Source organism: Jaculus jaculus, chromosome 13 (genome assembly GCF_020740685.1).
Source record: "Jaculus jaculus isolate mJacJac1 chromosome 13, mJacJac1.mat.Y.cur, whole genome shotgun sequence".
Taxonomy (NCBI): domain Eukaryota; kingdom Metazoa; phylum Chordata; class Mammalia; order Rodentia; family Dipodidae; genus Jaculus; species Jaculus jaculus.
Genome location: NC_059114.1, coordinates 11,429,594 through 11,448,736, shown reverse-complemented (window position 1 = coordinate 11,448,736; position 19,143 = coordinate 11,429,594). Strand labels below are relative to the sequence as shown.

General features: G+C 46.5%; 1 protein-coding gene across 5 annotated transcripts in view; it reads left to right on the top strand.

Moving 5' to 3' along the window:
* Window positions 1-17,038, top strand: part of Eif4enif1 (eukaryotic translation initiation factor 4E nuclear import factor 1) — a 42,253-nt gene extending 25,215 nt beyond the window's left edge. For 2 of the 5 annotated variants that reach the window (XM_045132956.1, XM_045132957.1), the window contains exons 7-19: window positions 1,118-1,293; window positions 3,473-3,608; window positions 3,782-3,961; window positions 4,787-5,019; window positions 5,993-6,064; window positions 6,408-6,591; window positions 8,124-8,203; window positions 8,548-8,690; window positions 10,200-10,284; window positions 13,859-14,006; window positions 15,233-15,577; window positions 15,912-16,079; window positions 16,605-17,038. In XM_045132956.1, coding sequence (XP_044988891.1) covers window positions 1,118-1,293; window positions 3,473-3,608; window positions 3,782-3,961; window positions 4,787-5,019; window positions 5,993-6,064; window positions 6,408-6,591; window positions 8,124-8,203; window positions 8,548-8,690; window positions 10,200-10,284; window positions 13,859-14,006; window positions 15,233-15,577; window positions 15,912-16,079; window positions 16,605-16,843 — 2,189 coding nt within the window. In that variant the 3' untranslated portion in view covers window positions 16,844-17,038. The remainder of the gene's footprint in view (window positions 1-1,117; window positions 1,294-3,472; window positions 3,609-3,781; window positions 3,962-4,786; window positions 5,020-5,992; window positions 6,065-6,407; window positions 6,592-8,123; window positions 8,204-8,547; window positions 8,691-10,199; window positions 10,285-13,858; window positions 14,007-15,232; window positions 15,578-15,911; window positions 16,080-16,604) is intronic. The other 3 variants (XM_045132960.1, XM_045132959.1, XM_045132958.1) reach the window with 3 other exon arrangements.
* The last annotated feature ends 2,105 nt before the right edge of the window (window positions 17,039-19,143 follow it).

Genomic DNA, 19,143 nt, shown 5'->3' with positions numbered 1-19,143 from the left:
AAAAAAAAGGGACAGCCTTTGACGAAAACGTAATGAGCAGCCTATTGCTTTATAAAGATAATGACTACCAGATTTTTTTTAAAATATTTTATTTTTATTTATTGATTCATTTGACAGAGAAAGAGGGAGAGAGGAGAGAGAATGGGCACACCAGGGCTTCCAGCCACTGCAAATGAACTCCAGATGCATGCGCCCCCTTGTGTGTCTGGCAAACATGGATCCTGGGGAGTTGAACCTGGGTCCTTTGGCTTCACAAGCAAATGCCTTAACTGCTAAGCCATCCCTCCAGCCCCCAGATTTTTTAATGTTCTTCCATGTTAAAATTCTTAATTATTATTTTTTTCTTTTTTAAAAATTTTATCAGAAAAGGTTGGGGGAGGTAGTCCTGGAGAGATTGCTTAGTGGTTAAGGCACATGCCTGTGAAGCCGATTTTCCAGATCCCACATAAGCCAAATGCACATGCATCTAGAGTTTGTTTGCAGTTGCTAGAGACCTGGTGTGCCCATTCGTTCTCATTCTCTCTCTCTCTTTCTCTCTAATAAACAAATAAATATAAGTAAAATCTTTAAAAAATAAAAGAAAGAAAAAAAATTCTGGGTGGCGCACACCTTTAATCCCAGCACTCAGGAGGCAGAGGTAAGAGGATCACTGTGAGTTCGAGGCCACTTGAGACTACCTAGTGAATTCCACGTAAGCCTGGCCTAGAGTGAGACCCTACCTCAAAAAAAAAAAAAAAAAAAGTATATATATATGTATGTATATATATAAACTTTATTTTCATTTCTAAATATTATTTAAAAATTTTGAGAGAGAGAGAAAATAGGCACCCTGGGGTCTCCTCCTCCTCCTGCTGCTGCAGCAGCAGCAGCAGCAAACCAGCTCCAGGTACATGCAGTGGTCTGTATCTGACGTTACATGCCTACTAGGAAATCAAACCCAGGCTTTCAGCTTTTGCAAGCAAGTGCCTTTAACCACTGAGCCATCTCTCCAACCCTGTTGCAATGTAAGCTTTACTAAACGTTGAACTATAGCAAGCACAGTACTGGAACAAGAAGTCTGCTTACAGGGACACACGCGTGGCTCATCAGACGGTTTCTGTCCCGGTTTTGTTTTCAGGCATAGTGGAATGCAATGGAGGAGTAGCTGAAGAGGACGAGGTGGAAGTCATCCTGGCCCAGGAGCCCACTACTGACCAGGAAGTACCGAGGGACGCTGTCCTGCCTGAGCAGTCCCCAGGAGAATTTGACTTTAATGAGTTCTTTAATCTTGACAAGGTGCCATGCTTGGCTTCGGTGAGTGCAGCAGCTCACTTAGAGGTGCGGGTGAAGCTGGCCTTGGTGGCATACCTGTGACCCAGCAACTGGTGATGCTGAGGCAGGGGACGTTCAAGTTCGAGGCTAGCTTGTCTATAGTAAATTTCAAGACCCACAAGGCTACACATTGAGACCTGGGGGGACATTTTAGTTGTTCAAGTATTTGCCTCACAGTTTACCTAAGTTTGATCTCCAGAGCAGACGTAAGCTAGCTGGTAGGGAGCACGTGCTCAGAATTCCAGTGCTAGCGAGACCAAAACCGGCTCCCTGAGGCTCATCTAGCCTGCCTGGCAAGGCCAACACAGTGAGACTATGTCTCAGAAAATATATTTGGCACCTGAATAAGGGCACCAAACATTGTTCTCTAACACAAGAACACAGAACCCTACCTCAAAAAGAGAGAATGGCTGTGCCAGGCTTCCAGCCACAGCAAACAAATCCCATATGCATGTGCCACCTTGTGCATCTGGGGTATTGAACCAAGGTCCTTTGGCTTTGCAGGCAAGTACCTTAACCGCTAAGCCATCTCTCCAGCCCGTGTGTGTGTGTCCTCAACTTTTATTAACATTTTCCATTTTTATAAAAAAAATACCCCATGGTAATATACTCTCTTTTCCCCCCGCACTTTCCTCTTTGAAATTCCATTCTCCATCATATCCCCTCCCCTGTTTTTTTTTTTTAAACCATTTCCTTATTGCATGACATCTGGCTGAAGACTTTTTTTAAATTTTTTTTGTTTATTTTTATTTATTTGAGAGTGACACAGAGAGAAAGAGGCATAGAGCAAGAGAGAGAATGGGCGCGCCAGGGCCTCCAGCCACTGCAAACAAACTCCAAATGCGTGTGCCCCCTCGCACATCTGGCTAACGTGGTTCCTGGAGAATCGAGTCTTGAACCAGGGTCCTTAGCTTCACAGGCAAGCGCTTAACCGCTAAGCCATCTCTCCAGCCCTGGCTAAAGGCTTTTAATCATCCTGGCAATAGAATGTTTCACTTTATTACTGATTTTGAAACTAAATCTCTTGAAAAACATGGCTTTTCTAATGAAGAAAAGAATTAAACTTTGGGCTGGAGAGATAGCTTAGTGGTTAAGGCACTTGCCTGCAAAGCCAAAGGGCCCAAGTTCAATTCCCCAATACTCACATAAGGCAGATGCACAAGGTGGCACATGCATCTGGAGTTCCTTTGCAGTGGCTAGAGGCCTTAGCACTCCAATTCTCTCCCTTTCCCTCTGCCTGTCCCTTTCTCTCTCTCTCATCTCTATCTCATATAAGTAAATTAAAACATTTTAAAAAATGATTTAGGGGGGCTGGAGAGATGGCTTAGCGGTTAAGCGCTTGCCTGTGAAGCCTAAGGACCCCGGTTCGAGGCTTGGTTCCCCAGGTCCCACGTTAGCCAGATGCACAAGGGGGCGCACGCGTCTGGAGTTCGTTTGCAGTGGCTGGAGGCCCTGGCGCGCCCAGTCTCTCTCTGTCTCTCTATCTGCCTCTTACTCTCTCTGTCTGTTGCTCTCAAATAAATAAAAATAAACAAAAAATTTAAAAATAAAAAAAAAATGATTTAGAAGCTGGCAAGATGGTGTAGTGGTTAAAGGTGCTTGCTTGCAAGGCTTGCCAGCCTGAGCTCAATTCTCAAGCCACCCGTGTAAGTAAAACACAAAAAGTGGCAAAAACATTTGGTGTTCATTTGCAGCAGCATGGGGCCCTGGCATGCCCATACACACAAACACACGTGCAAATAAGTTAATAAAGTTTTTTTTTTTTTTAATTGTATACATAAAGGCTTTGCTTTTTGTGCTTAGAAAATATGTGGCTGGTCAGACCCAAGATTGAGGGACTCATTAAAGACCAGAAAGGGAAAGGAAAAGTCCCCTAGGTAGGGTCTCACTGTAGCCGAGGCTGACCTGGAATCCACTATGTAGTCTCAGGGTGGCCTCAGACTCACGGCGATCCTCCTACCTCTGCCTCCCGAGTGCTGGGATGAATGGCGTGCGCCTCCACGCCCAGCAGGAAAAGGTTTTAAATGCTGAGTTCTAAAAGTGCCTCAGGTCAGCAGCGCCCAGGGAGGTTTCACAGAGTAACCTTTCTTGAGATTTGAAACATCTTGTTCTTTTTCCACCTAGAAACTATTAACTTTGTTCCTCCTGTGTTTCTCTTTAGATGATTGAAGATGTTTTGGGAGAAGGGTCCGTGTCCGCCAGTCGGTTCAGCAGGTGGTTCTCTAACCCAAGCCAGTCAGGAAGCAGGTCCAGCAGCCTTGGGTCTACACCACACGAAGAGCTGGAGAGACTCGCAGGTGAGAGCTTCAGATTCTGGCCTTGAATGTAGAGCTGAGCTCTCTGCTGTGGCTCCTTTTGTCTTCATTAGTCAGAAGTCCACCACGGCCAGAGGGATTCTGGGTGTCAGTGAGCTTCCAGTTTCGGGTCTTTATGGGGAACCAAGTGTGAATATGCATATTTACATTATCAGGTCTGGAACAAGCCATCCTCTCTCCTGGACAAAACTCGGGGAATTATTTTGCTCCTATACCATTGGAAGATCATGCTGAAAATAAAGTGGACATTTTAGAAATGCTACAAAAAGCCAAAGTGGATTTAAAGCCTCTTCTTTCCAGCCTTTCTGCAAATAAGGAAAAACTTAAAGAGAGTTGTAAGTGTGTATCAGGAATCGACTTTAAATATCTTACATTTTGCTGGTGTCGAGGTGATAACAGTTCTAATATACTGTTTAATAAAATCAGATACATAGTGGGTTTAAGTAATTCGCTTCACAGTTTTAGAGCTGAGCATGGTAGTGTGTGCACACCCTGTGATTCCAGCAGCTGATACAGGAGGATCCTCAGTTCAGGGCCATCATGGGCTATGTAGTGAGTTCCCAACCAGTCTTGGGGTACAGAAGGAGAAAAAGACCCCTTTTGTTTGTTTTCTTCACTTCCTTTTGGATAATCTGGTAGTTGATGAGTCATGCCCTGAGGTGTTACCCAGTTATGAATATTTCAGTTCTGCCAACTAGAATTTTCCAGTTCATAAGGATTTGCCTCAGTCTGGCATGTTCTTGCTTAGGCTGCGAGCCCTTGGCTAACCGCACACTTCTGTCACACCTGCTGTGCAGGCGGCTGTCAGGGCTCTTGTCCCTGGTAGCAAGTCTCAGGAGACTCAAGATTAGGCTCTTTCAGCTTCAGCTTGGCACTCAGGATCTTGTCACATTTTTTAAAGACTGGGGCCTCGTCGTTTTGACCTTCCAGTTTCTCGTGTCTAAACACTTTACATTTATGCCATCTCTTCAAGTACAGTTGTAGATTTATTCCTACTAGAAGCTTTGGTTTGTTTTCAGTTGTCTAATTTTCATTGTCACCCTTTTTGAAAGCCTTATTTCAATTATGAAAAAAAATTTATCCATCATAATAGTCAAAGAGAATTCCTGCCAAACATCCCTTTGCCTGGTGTAACGAGAACTTTATTATCAACTTTTCAGCCCACTCGGGGGTTGTACTGTCAGTGGAAGAGGTAGAAGCAGGGCTCAAGGGCTTGAGAGTGGACCAGCGAGTGAAGCATGCGGCTCCCTTCATGGCAGAGCACCTAGAGGAGACGCCGAACGCCGTCGCCAGCAGTCGACACGTCAAGAAAGATGGAGACATGACTGCCTTCAACAAGCTCGTGAGCACCATGAAGGCCAGCGGGACGTTGCCTTCTCAGCCCGAAGTCGGCGTGAGTACTTGGCCCGAACTTCCCCCAGCCTCCTCTCTAGTCTGATGTTTTCACTTTGCCACACAGTAAATGGCTTTTCGAAAGGCAGCCTGAGCTGGAGAGGTGGCTCAGCGCCGCTTTGTGCAGCCGGCTTTATGTGGTGGTCCACAGCTTCGCCTTGCTGGCACAAAGCACTCAGCCAAAAGCGGCTTGTGGGAGGAAAGGGTTGAGGGGAGCTCCGTGAGAGCAGGGGAAACAGTGGCATGAGCAGAGGCTGGACATCACTTCCTGGCCAACTGCAGGTGGACAACAGCAGCAGGACAATGTGCCAAATCCTGTAACACCGATTGCACCCCTCCCCCAGCAACACACCTCCAACAAGGTTTCAATTCCAAAATTGCCATCAGAGCCAGGTATGGTGGCGCACACCTTTAATCCCAGCACTGGGGAGGCAGAGGTAGGAGGATCACCATGAGTTTGAGACCAACCTGAGACTACATAGTGAGTTCCAATTCAGCCTGAGCAGGAGTGAAACCCTACCTCAAAAACACCAAAAAAAAAAGAAAAAGAAAAAGAAAAAAACTCCATCATCTGGGGACCAGGCATTCAGAACACATAAGTTTATTAGGAGAGACACTTAATTCAAACCGTCACAGATGGGTTACTGGGAAATTAAACCTGAACTGCAGGCTTTGCGAACAGGTACCTTTAACTGATGAGCCATATCCCTAGTCCCAGGACTAGGGTTTTTAGAGACAAAAATGGGTTAGGTTTAACACTGAGATGTCTTGGAGTGAACTCTGCATGTACATGTTAACAGTCTGTTCTCAGATTTTTGGGACCTGTATGATGAGAGAATAATGTTAGTTTTCTATGATTTGTATATAATTCTGCTGTTAACAAGCATCTTGGGAGTGTTTGATATTTTCTTATGCTGTTCAGTCTATAAGTTAATTGTGTTAAAGTTAAAATAAGTTTTTATTTTGACTTTTAGCGAAACCTTGAAAGTCATTTGTTGACACCAACTGAGATTCCAAGCCAGCCTGTCCCTAAGAACATCCTGCAGGTATGTCACAGTCTGCCGAGCCCACACGCTGCTTGGCAGTCCCAACGGGATGCTGCTGCCTGGTGTCGATGCACACTGCTGCTAATGCTGATGGGGTGGGGAAGAGAGGGTGGCCTTAACAGTGCGACAAAGTAAGCAAGCCGTTGAGGCCTGCATGGCAAATTAGCAATTTCTGTGAAACTTAAAAGCACCTAAGCTGCATTTGTAGCCCCAATTCACAACAGGTATTAGTAGCTGAACAGAGAAAGGAGATTCATCATCTGGCTTCAGATGTTAATCCATATTCCAAACTTGTAACTCAGAATTAGGTTTGTTCACAAGGGTGTGGCATTTCTGTCTGTAGGAACTTTTGGGTCAACCAGTTCAGAGACCTGCTTCTTCCAGTCTTCTGAGTGGCCTCATGGGGAGCTTGGAGCCTACTGCATCCTTACTGGGCCAGAGAGCACCCTCTCCTCCCATGTCACAGGTGTTTCAAACTCGAGCGTCCTCCGCAGACTACCTTCGTCCAAGGATACCGTCACCCCTCGGTAACTAGTCCCTTCGCAGTGCTAGGGATTGAACCCTGGGCCTCATGAGTCCCAGAACCCAGAACTGCCCTTACACATGACATCTGTCTGTACATCTCTTCTGTACATGAGGGTTATATTGTTACCTAGACCTTGCATTCTTTTTTTTTTTTAATTAATATTGTTGTTGTGGTTTGTTTTTTTTTTTTTAATTTTTATTTGAGACTGACGGGGGGGGGGGGATGGGCGTACCAGGGCCTCCAGCCACTGCAAACGAACTCCAGACGCCTGTGCCCCCTTGTGCATCTGGCTTACATGGGTCCTGGGGAATTGAGCCTCGAACCATGTTCTTAGGCTTCACAGGCAAGTTCTTAACCGCTAAGCCATCTCTCCAGTCCCGTCCCCCCCGCCCCAACACACGTTCTTTTTCGAGGACATGCTTAATAAACACTTAAAAAGGCCAGTCAGGGTGGCACAAGGTTTGAATCCCAACACCTGGGAAGCTGAGGTAGGAGGATCCCTGCAAGTTAAAGGCCAAGCTGAGACTACATAGTGAATTCCAAGTCAGTTTGGGCTAGAACAAGATCCTGCCTCAAAAAACGATAGAAGTGCTGGATGTGGTGGTGCACACCTTTAATACCAGCACTTGGGAGACAGGGGTAGGAGGATAACCATAAGTTTGAGGCCACCCTGAAACTACATAGTGAATTCCACGTCAGCCTGAGCTAGAGTGAGACCCTACTTACAAAAAACAAAAAAAAAAAAGAGATAGAGGTTAAATGAGAGAGCTTGGTGTGGTGGCTTAAGCCCAGCACTTGGCAAGCTGAGGTAAGGGGCTTGCCATGAGCTTAAGGCCAGCCTGGGCTAGAGTGAAACTATGCCTCAGGAATAAATGAAGACATCAAGGAGAGTAGAAGTGCGTACTTATAGCCCTAGCACTTGGGATGCTGAAGCTAAAAGTCATTCAAGGCCGCACTGGCCTACATGCTGAGTTGAGGCTGCATAGAGAGACCCTGTGACCAAGGACTGACTCTCAAGAAGTCAAAGCTGCTCAACTGTGAGGGCTTGTGGTTAATTCAGAATGTGACTGGTGGAAGGCAGTTCCAAAACGTGATCCTAGTTCCCCAGTGTTTTTGCTATTGAACCGTTGAAGGCTGCTGGCTGCTCACCTTTACCAGCCACACCTTGAACAAGCAGCAGCTTTGGGAATCTTCTGTTCACAGTGAGGGAGATAGAATTCTGTCAAGAGTGTGACCCTCAGACAGCTGGGCTTTACTTCAGTGCCAGCTGGCTGAGTGACACGGCCAAATTGCTGGCTAGAAAAGTTCTCTCCCATACACATCTCAGTTCTGAAAAGAACAAAGGGGACAGCTTAGTGGGGGAGATGGACACACTAGCAACGTGGCCCTCTAAGCATTCTGATTGAGATGCAGACTGGGCGAGGAGAGAGGAATAGAGACGTCTATCAGGCCAGGGAAGCCGTGCTTCCTGAAGGAGTGATTCCGACGCCCTGCTGCCAGCACTCAGCCCTGATGCTCCACCTTTCCTGGCAGGTTTCGCACCAGGACCCCCGCAGCTGCTTGGAGATCCATTCCAAGGCACGCGCAAGCCCATGAGCCCCATCACAGCCCAGGTCAGGCCAAGCCCTTTCTTGAGCCCAATCTTCTGCTTGCTTCTTACTTTCATTTTTACTGCAGGATGGAGAATTGAATTGCTAAAATGCTTAGTATAGTTTTGCAGCAATAGGACTATGCAGTTTCTTTTGCAGTGATAATATGTAGTTGAAGTTCAGTAAAAATTAGAACATTTTTGAGTAATAAGTAATATTTCAAAGAATTGTTCAGTGATTGGCAGCATAATGTAGTTATTTACAACATCTTAATTTTTCTCAGTTACTGCTTAAGCCACCAAACTTTTGTACAGAATGGACTGACTGCCTTCATTCACCTAATGACCATCCCTGCCACTTGTGTTCAGCAGATGAGCCAGCTAGAGCTGCAGCAGGCAGCTTTGGAGGGCCTGGCCCTGCCACATGACCTAGCAGGACCGGCAACAAACTTCTACCAGCCTGGTTTTGCCAAACCACAAATCGACAGAACCAGAGATGGATTCAGAAACAGGTAAACCACTAATTATACCTATGCAAATTTTTTTATTTTTTATTTTTATTTTTTGGTTTTTCGAGGTAGGTTTTCACTCTAGCCCAGTCTGACCTGGAACTCACTATGTTGTCTCAGGGTGGCCTTGAACTCACAGCGATCCTCCTACCTGTCTGCCTCCCAAGTGCTAGGATTAAAGGCATGCGCCACCACGCCTGGCATACCTATGCAATTTTTTAAAAAAATATTTAGGGTTAGAAAGATAGCTGAGCAGTTAAGGCACTTGCCTAAAAAGCCTAAGGACCTAGGTTCAATTCCCCAGTACCCACATAAGCTATATGCACAAGATGGTGTAAGTGTCTCTCGCTCACTCTCTCTCTTTATGAGGGTAGTCCAGCATAGTGACCCTTTTTTTTTTAATGCGAGAGAGTGAGAACAAGAGATGCAGAGAGAGAGAATGGGCATGCCAGGGCCTCCAGGCACTGTAATCAAACGCTACACATGTGCCACATTGTAAGCACATGTGACCTTGTGTGTTTGAATCACTTTGTGCATCTGGCTTATGTAGGACCTCTTTCTGTCTGAAATAAATTATTTTTTAAAAGATTATTTATTTGCAAGTAGAGAGGAAAGACAGAGAATGGGCACACCAGCGCCTCCAGACACTTGTACCACTTTGTGCATCTGGCTTTATGTGGGTACCAGGGAATTGAACCTGGGTCCTTTAGCTTCTCAGGCAAGCACCTTAACTGCTAAGCCATCTCCCCAGCCCCCAATTCTCTGTTGTATGAACCAGTGTCCCTTAGAACATCAGCTGTAGGCCAGGCACTGTGTTAACTAGTGTTGCTCCCTACCCTTGGCAGGCCGTCGCCCGCAGGATGAAGGTGTTTGCATGGTGTCACCTCACTGCTGTAGTCTACACCTAGATCTATCCTAGCCCTAGATAAGGCCTCGGATCCCTGTGCCATCTCCTGACCCAGTGCCATCTCTCCAGCTCTGTACTCATCACACTTAGCCTAATGTGGCTTCTTCAGGCCGCTTCCTCCTAGTCCCCAGAGGTTCCTGTTACTGCTTCTGCTTCATTTGCCAATGTCGCCTTATTGGTATCTTATATTTACATACACAGATCTTGCTAGGCTAGAGCTGGTTTATTAAGCTTTTGTCCTCCCTCCAAACTTGGCATGTGCTTTTGCATATGTTAGACTCATTTCAGATGCTTGGGAAGGGCTGGAGAGATGGCTTAGTGGTTAAGGTGTTTGCCTGTGAAGCCTAAGAAGCTCAGCTTCAATTCTCCAGGTCTCATGTAAGCCACATGCATCTGGAGTTCATTTGCAGGGCCTAGAGGCCCTAGTGTGCCCCCCCCCTGTAATAAATTAATTAAAGTCAATTAAAATAAATAAAATTTAAATGCTTGGGGGATGAAACTGGATAAAAGTTGTTAAATTCCTGTGCGGGTCATGAGTGTGATACGGTCTTAGGACTGGGAGTTACATAGATTGGAGCTAACCCTGGTAATTGGTTTGTCCACAGGCAGCAGAGAGTGTCGAAATCACCAGTGCCGGTGCACCGGGGAAGTTCCTCGTCCCCTGCTCCTGCTGCTTCCATCACAAGCATGGTCAGTGGCTTCAGTACCCATGAATCTCGTCTCTTTTAAGACTTGTCAACTTGGCTTTGCCAGTGCCCGTCCTAAGGGTCCTTGAATGCCTTCCACGGGAATATTGACCTAGTAGTCTTTCAGAGTGGCCTATTTATCAGGTCTTTGCTAACTCACTCCATAGTCTACTAAAGGCTTTACACTGAGGAAAATACGTTTCAGCAAATAGATGACATGGTCCAGGATACACAAAGAGAGCAGTGTTCAAACACACAGTGGTGTGGGAAGGAGCGAAGATATCGGACGGGAAAGGGGAAAGGAGGAGGAGGTAAAACGCAAGGGACATGTCAGCTCATGGGCGTCCAGTGAACACGCTGAGGAGTTCACAAACTGTTCATGCCTGTGAACTAAAGCTGGGGTGAAAGGGTTGGTTTGCGTATTTGTGATGAAAAGTATAGTTTTACAATTTTTATTTTTCATTCCCTACAGATCTTTGTCATTTAGTCAAAGGGATGGAAAATAATTGCTGTGTGCTTCAGGACTGCATGTGGGTCTCTGAACTAAACAACTCAAAAGCAAGGTCTGGAAGGACCTTTTCTGTTCAGAAATGTGGGTTGTTGTTTTTTTTGTAATGAGAAAAGTCACATATATAATAAGATAATCAACATAGAAATAAACAGCAGACATAGAAACAAAGGACCCCCAATGGTAAATCTCAGTAGTTGAGAAGACTGTTTTTCTTTTCTCTTAAATATTATAGGTTTTTTTGGGGGGGTGGAGGAGAAAGCACACCAAGGTTTCTTGCAGCTGCATACAAATGCCTTTCCAGAAGCTGGGCGTGGTAGCACACGTCTTTAATCCCAGCACTCGGGAGGCAGAAGTAGGAGGATTGCCATGAGTTCGAGGCCACCCTGAGACTCCATTGTGAAGTCCAGGTCAGCCTGGGCTAGGATGAGACCCTACCTTGGGGAAAGAAAAAAAAAAAAAAAAAAACTTTCCAGCTTCACATGAGAGGCTGGGGAATCAAACTCAGGCCAGCAGGCTTTGGAAGCAAGTGCTGTTGCTATAAACCACTAAGCCATCTCTCCAGTCCTGGAAAATACTTTTAAAAAAATGTATTTATATGTTTATTTGTAAGCAAAAAAAGATAAAAAGAGACAGAGAATGGGTGCCCCGAGGCCTCCAGCTGCTGCAAACAAACTTCAGATACATGTGCCACTTTGTGCATCAGGCTTTAACATGGGTACTGGCAAATTGAACTTGAGTTGTGAGGATCTGTAGGCAAGCACCTTATCCACCAAACCATCTCATCAGCCCCAAGAAGACTTTTAAAAAATATTTTTAAAAATATTTGTATTTACTTATTTGAAAGAGTGAGAGAGTGTACCACATTGTTCATCTGACTTTATGGTGGGCACTGAGGAAATTTAAACCTAGGCTGGCAGGCTTTGAAAGAAAGCTCCTTTAACCTTTGAGTCATGTCCCCAGCCCTGAGAAGACTTTTTTAAGATAAGTGAATTTCCCATATGTGGTGGCAAATGTCTTTAATCCCAGCACTCGGAAGGCAGACATAGGAGGATCAACCTGAGTTCAATGTCAAAGTAAGTTTTTACTACGAAAAACTAAAAAAAAAATTTTAAGGAACTTTAAATGTTTTTATTTGAGAGAGAGAGAGAAGTATGGGTTCACCATAGCCTTTTGCTGCTGCAAACAAACTCCAGACACTTACTACGTTTTGCGTCTGGCTTTGCGTGTTTACTGGGGAAATCCAAACAGGGCCATCAGGCATTGCAAGCAAGCGTCATCTTGCCCAATTGGGCAGGTGAGGGGGGTATGTGTCTGCCTTTTTTTTTTTTTTTTAATTTATTTATTATTACACACAGGAAGAGAGAGGGAGAGAATTGGTGCACCAGGGTCTCCAGCCACTGCAAACGAACTCCAGACGGGTGCCCCCCCCCCCTTGTGCTTCTGGCTAACATGGGTCCTAGAGAATTAAACCTGGGTCCTTTGGCTTTGAAGGCTACTGCCTTAACTGCTAAGCCATCTCCCCAACCTGTGTATGTGTGTTTTGCATGTGGGGGCCAGAAGTTGACATTGCTGTCTTGCTCTATCACTCCACTTTATTTACTGAACCCAGACCTCTCCAGTCCGGGTAGTCCAGCCAGGTTCCTTGGGGTTCACCTGATTTGAGCCTCTTGTGCACTGGGATTACAGGTGCACACCGCCACACCCAGCGTTTATATGGGCTGTGGAGACCCCAACCCAGGACTTTATGCTTTTTCAGCTAGCACTCAAACTTGAGCCATCTCTCCAGCCCAATAACTGAGTTTCATGATCACCAGTTCAAGAAGAGAAACATTAAGTGAGCTGGAGAGATGGCTCAGCAGTTAGAGGCACTTCTTTACAAGCCTGACAGCCTGGTTTCGATTCCCCAATACCCACATAAAGCCAGATGCACAGAGTGGTGCATGGATCTGGAGTTTGTTTGAAGTGTCAGGAAGCCCTGGTATGCCCTCTCTCTGTCAAAATAAATAATTTTTTGTTTGTTGTTTGTTTTTCAAGGTAAGGGGTCTTGCTCAAGCCCAGGCTGACCTGGAATTCACTGTGTAGTCTCAGGGTGGCCTCAAACTCATGGCTATCCTTCTACCCCTGCCTCCCGAGTGCTGGGATTAAAGGCGTGCGCCACCACGCCCAGCCTAATAAAATGTTTTTTAACTTACTAGTTTATTAGGGGGAGGCAGAGAGAGAGAGACAATGGGCACACACTAGAACCTCTAGCCACTGCAAACAAATTCCAACTGCATGCACCACCTTGAACATCTGGCTTATGTGGTGACTGGGGAATCAAACCTGGGTCCTTAGGCTTTGCAGGCAAGTGTCTGAACTGCTAAGCCATCTCTCCAGCCCAATACTTTTTTTTTTGGGGGGGGGGGATTTCAAGGTAGGGTTTCTCTCTAGCACAGGCTGACCTAGAATTTACTATGTAGTCTCGGGGTGGCCTTGAACTCACAGCAGTACTCCTGCCTCTGCCTCCTGAGTACTGAGAATAAAGCCGTGTGACAGCACGCCCGGCCTAAAAACGCTTTGTTAAAAAACAAGAGGAACCTTAGGAGCATCAAGTAACTTTGGTTCTGAGGCTTTCTCGGACAGGTCCTTTCCCGGGCGGGAGGACAAGCTGTTTCGCAACATGCAGTTCCGCCCGTGCCCGTCCCTTTCCCAGCCTTAACCCAGTGCTGAGGAAGTGTGGGAAGCACAGCCAGGCTCATCATCCCAGGTTGTGAGTAAAGGACCAAGCTCTAGGGACTTGCCTTCTTCACCCTTTGTGTTCCTTCAGCCTTTATGAGCAGAATGTTGAAGGTGGTGACCTCTGCCACCACGTAGGCAAGCTAGGAACTCTTCACTGTTTGGGCAACTTGGCCAATTAAGCCTGGCTAGAGGGCTGGGAATGCAGCCCTGGGATAGAATGCTTCCAAGTATACATAAGGAATCCGGTTCACTCCCGGTACCTAAGAAAAGAAGAAGGAAGGCAGCCAGCGTGATACCGGGGGAGGCGCCTAGTCTGTGCTGACACCCGTTCTTGTTGTGTGCTCGGCAGCTCTCTCCCTCCTTCACCCCTACCTCAGTGATCCGGAAGATGTACGAGAGCAGGGAGAGAAGCAAGGAGGAGCCCGCGCTGGGGAAGATGGTTCCCAGTGACAGTAAGGAGGACGCTCGGAAGGCCGGCGACACGCTCACTCAGCCCGGTGTGTACCGCAAAGAATGGGGGCCGCTTCTCTGCTGAGCACTGGCCCTGCCCTGGCTGCTCTGTCAGTCAAATTAAACAGGCTTGCAGTCACTTTGTTGCTCAAAATGGTGAGCAGCCAGAGAGTGCTGCTAATGCTGATTTAAAACAAAGAGCTTGGTGTGTGCTGTCCTACCTTGAAAACGTGGAAGTTCTGTCTCCAGTTTCCATGTAACTGCCAGGCACAGTGGCACATGCCTGTAATCATAGCACTGGAGAGGCAGATCCCTGGAGCTCACTGGCCAGCCAGTCTAGACTGATCAGTGATCTCTAGCAATGAGAGACCCTCCCCCCCCCAAAAAAAAAAAGAGGCGGGTGCCATACGCAAGGATGACACCACCTGAGGTTACTGTCCTCTGGCCTCCACACACATAACGGATCATGGACACACAATCCACAACAAAGATGACCATAAGCCTCAAGTTCTGAATTTTTTTCCCAACGTAGGGTCTCACTCTAGCCCAGGCTGACCTGGGATTCACTATGTTGTCTCAGTGGCCTCAAACTCACAGTGATCCTTGTACCTCTGCCTCCCAAGTGCTTTTATTAAAGGCATGCGCCACCACATCTGGCTTTTTTTTTCTTTTCCCCCAACTACTTTGAAGGCAGATGATGTTCCTACCATGCAGTCTGTACATGTATTGAGGGCAGTCTGCTAAGAATTGTGAAGATTTTAATAAATGAGATTTTGGGCTGGAGAGATGGCTTAGCAGTTAAAATGTATGCCTGCAAAGCCTAAGAACCAAGGTTTGATTGTCCAGGTCCCACAAAAGCCAGATGCACATGGTGGCGTATGCATTTGGAGTTTGCATGCAGTGTGGCTAGAGGCCGTGGTGCACCCATTCTCTCTCTTTCTCTCTCCCCCCATCTCTCCCCTGTCTCTGATAAATAAATAAATCTTTAAAACACAAAGAAATGAGATTTACTGGGCTGGAGAGATGGCTTAGCAGTTAAGGCACTTGCCTACAAAGCCAAAGGACCCAGGTTCAATTCTCCAGTTTCCATGTAAGCCAGATGCACAAGATAGCACGTGTCTGGAGTTCATTTGCATCTGCTGGAGACCCTGGCACACCCATTCATTCTCTTCCTGCAAATAAATACTATTTTTTTTAAATGAGATGTACTGAACCATTGGGGGGATCGTAATATTTGGAAATTTTTGTGAACATTCTGACTGCATTCTTACAGAGAACCTGCTGTCCTCTAACTGCATATCCAATACTGATCGAGACTCTTCACCTACAACGAATCCCAAAGTTTCAGCATCACAGCGGTCTTCATGCGCCACACCCCTGTCACAGACCAGCCGCTACACCAAAGAACAAGACTATCGACCGAAAACAGCTGGGAGGAAAACACCCACCTTGGCATCTCCAGTGCCAGGGACACCTTTTCTGCGCCCTGCTCATCAAGTTCCCATCGTTCCCCATGTTCCTATTGTCAGGCCCACTCACCAGCTTCACCCAGGGTTGGTCCAGAGGATGCTAGCCCAGGGAGTACATCCACAGCATCTTCCAAGTCTGCTCCAAGCTGGTGAGTTTGGCCAGGCTTTGGTGTTAGTCTGTCTGTGGACCTACTGTGGCAATTGCTGGCACTGATTAGAAAGAGCCTTCTTCCATGTATCTTGTGGGCAGTGAGTCCAGTACCAACTCCTTCCCATTAGATTACAAACCTAGCTTCAGCTTTTTTAGTGGGGGGAGGGGTTGAGGTAGGGTCTCACTCTGGCCCAGGCCAGAGTGCAATTCACTGTGTAGTCTCAGGATGGCCTTGAACTCACAGTGATCCTCCTACCACTGCCTCCCAAATGCTGGGATTTAAAGGCATGTGTCACCATGGCCTGGCCCAAAAGTTTCTTCTTTTTGCCCAGCAGGTGTGCTTCCTCCAGGGATGGACTTGACTCACTTACAGGGCGTACCTGGGCCAATCCTAGGTCAGCCCTTTTTCCCTTTACCTGCTGCTAACCATCCCCTCCTCAGCCCGCGTCCTGGGACACCTCTGCATCTGGCAATGATGCAGCAGCAACTGCAGCGCTCAGGTAGGTTCAGGAATAAGCTAGGTGCTGGAGGCAGGCTGAACGTGCATGTTTTGAGAACATGTGCGGTAGAACCAGTGAGCTGTCACTGGGGTTTCATTTCTTAGCGTGTCTTCATGAGACTGGTAAGGGAGTCACTGAAGAATGAGATGACATGAACTGAACTCTGGGATTTGTGGAGTGTTTGCAGGCAAACCCCTTAGCCCTTAACCCATCTCTCCATTCCCCTTTTCTGAGATTTAAATCCTCTAGTAGTAAACACTTGTTTGGAGGGCTTTTTTTTTCTAATTTTTAATACTATTTGCGCATGCACACATCAAGGCCTCTTGTTGCAAACACCACACGCTTGTACAGCTTTTTGCATCTGGCTTGAGAATTGGACTTTGGTGGACAGGTTTTACAAGTGGCTTTATAATAGTTAAGCAATCTCCCCAGCCCTAGTTTGCAGTTTTGAGTGTAGAATTTAAAGCCTAGGATAGAACTACTTTCCCCTCCTGTTATAAGTGGTAACTTTTCTTTTCTCCATAGTTTTGCATCCTCCTGGTTCTGGTTCCCAGGCTGCGGCCATCAGCCCGCAGACCCCTCAGCACATGCCCAGCCGGGCAGGCCTGCCCCACGTGCACTCCCAGATGGAGCATCGTCCCAGCCAGAGGAGCAGCTCCCCCGTGGGTCTTGCCAAATGGTTTGGCTCAGATGTACTCCAGCAGCCCCTGCCCTCCATGCCTACCAAAGTCATCAGCGTCGATGAACTGGAGTATCGACAATGAACAGGGCAGGCAGGACCCATGAGGGTGGGACTCAGGACTCTGCTTCTCATCTGTTTGTGGGCTTTTACATGGAGCCGTTTAGAGGACTCGCATACCTAGCGAAATATGCATTATGACCGAAGGACGTAAGCCAGTTGAGTGAAGCCTACATGATCTGAATATGGATACAGTGCTGTCAATCCGGCAAACAGTCTTTCTTTTGTAAGATAATGTGAATGAAGTGTTGGTGTCTTCACCAAGAGGTGGCACCTAAGGGTTCTGAGAAAATACAATGTACAGACCCTTATGTACAGACCTGTGTATAAACTTTTGTACATACATAGAGGATAGCTTTTTTGAACTTAATACAGCTGTACATAAAATAGCTATTAGTTAAGCCTGTGTCAATTGTTTGGATTTTTTTTCACGTGTACATTTGGGATTTCTTCTCTTTTGGTTTATTAAAATTGCATATGCTGAGTGTGTGGATGTAGTGCTGGTGGTGTTAATTTCCTCCCTGAACCCCTCCCTCACCTTTGTCGTTGCTGTTGTTGTTTTTGAGGTAGGGTCTCCCTCTAACCCAGGCAGACCTGGAATTAATTCACTATGTTGTCTCAGGCTGGACTTGAACTCACAGCAGTCCTCCTACCTCTGCTTCCAGAGTGCTGGGATTAAAAGTGTACGCCACCACACATGGCTATTTTCCATTACAAGTCTGGGCATGGTGGCACACTTCACAACTCTTGGGAGGCAGAGGTAGAATGGCAATGACTTCAAGGCCACCCTCAGACTGACTAGTTAATGCCCAGGTCAGCCTGAGCTAGAGTGATAGCTTACTTCAAAAAAACATGGAATAAAATCTTTATCTGGAGTGGAATTCTGACCCATTTCTTCAGCCTAAAGCTTTCATAGGGCCAAACTAGGCAACTAGGCTTGGATAACTTTTGTGTGTGTGAGAGAGAGAGGCAGATAGAATGGGCACAAAAGGGCCTTCAGCCACTAAAGGAACTCCATATGCATGCACCCCCTTGTGCATCTGGCTTACATGGGTCCTGGGGAGTTGAACATGAGTTCTGTGGCTTTGCAGGGAAGTAACAACCACTAAGACATCTCTCCAGCCCTAACTTTTTCTGGTTATTCCAAGGTAGGATCCGTCTCACTCTAGCCCAAGCTGACCTGGAATTTACTATGTAGGGCCTCCAGCCACTGCAAACAAACCAGATGCATGCACCCCTTGTGCATCTGGCTTACTTGGGTCCTGGAGAATTGGTCCTTTTGGCTTTGCAGGCAAGTGCCTTAACCACTAAGACATGTCTCCAGCCCCCATGTTTTGATTTAAAAAAAAAAAAAAAAAAGCATGGTTGCTGGGCGTGGGGGCACACACCTTTAATCCCAGCACTCAGGAGGCAGAGGTACAAGGACTGCTGTGAGTTCAAGGCCAACCTGAGAATATATAGTGAATTCCAGGTTAGCCTGAGCTAGTGTGAGACCCTACCTCAAGGGGGAGGGGGAGGAGGCACTTGGGAGGCAGAGATGTTAGATTAACATCCCAAGTGTGAGGCCACCCTGAACTACAGTGAGACCCTACCTTAAATGTGTATCTGTGTGTATACACACACCACTTTGTGCATCTGGCTTTATGTGGGACTGGGGAATTGAAAGTCATTAGGCTTTGCAGGCAAGTGTCTTAACATTGACCCATCTCTCCAGCCTTGTTTGGGTTTTTACTGGGCTGTAGGCATTTGTTTTCATTTTGAGACAAGTTTTTCCTGTGTAGCCTAAAATGGCCCCCAACTCACAATCACCTGCCTTAGCCAATCCCTTAGTACTCAAATTACAGGTATATATCACCATAGTTTCCCTTAGATGTTTTGTGGATGTGTTAAAATGTTACATTTTCCCAACTGACTCCTAGTAATAGAGAACCTTTATGGCTTCATCTTAAACCCTTGGAGATAAAAGTTACAAAGCAGAGCCAGGTGTCCAAGTACACCTTTAATCCTAGCCCTTGAGAAGCAGAAGTAGGAGCACTGCTGTTTGAGGCCAGCCTAAGACTACATAGTGAGTTTCAGGTCAGTCTGGGTTAGAGACCCTACCCCGAAAAAACAAGTTTCAGCAGGGTGTGGTGCACACCTTTAATCCCAGCACTCAGGAGGCAGAGGTAGGACGATTGCTGTGAATTCAAGGCCACCCTGAGAATGAATTCCAGATCAGCCTGGACTAGAGTGAAACCCTACCTTGAAAAAACAAAAGATAAAAAGGCAGCACATGGTGGCGCACGCCTTTAATGCCAGAATTTGGGAGGATCACTGTGAGTTCAA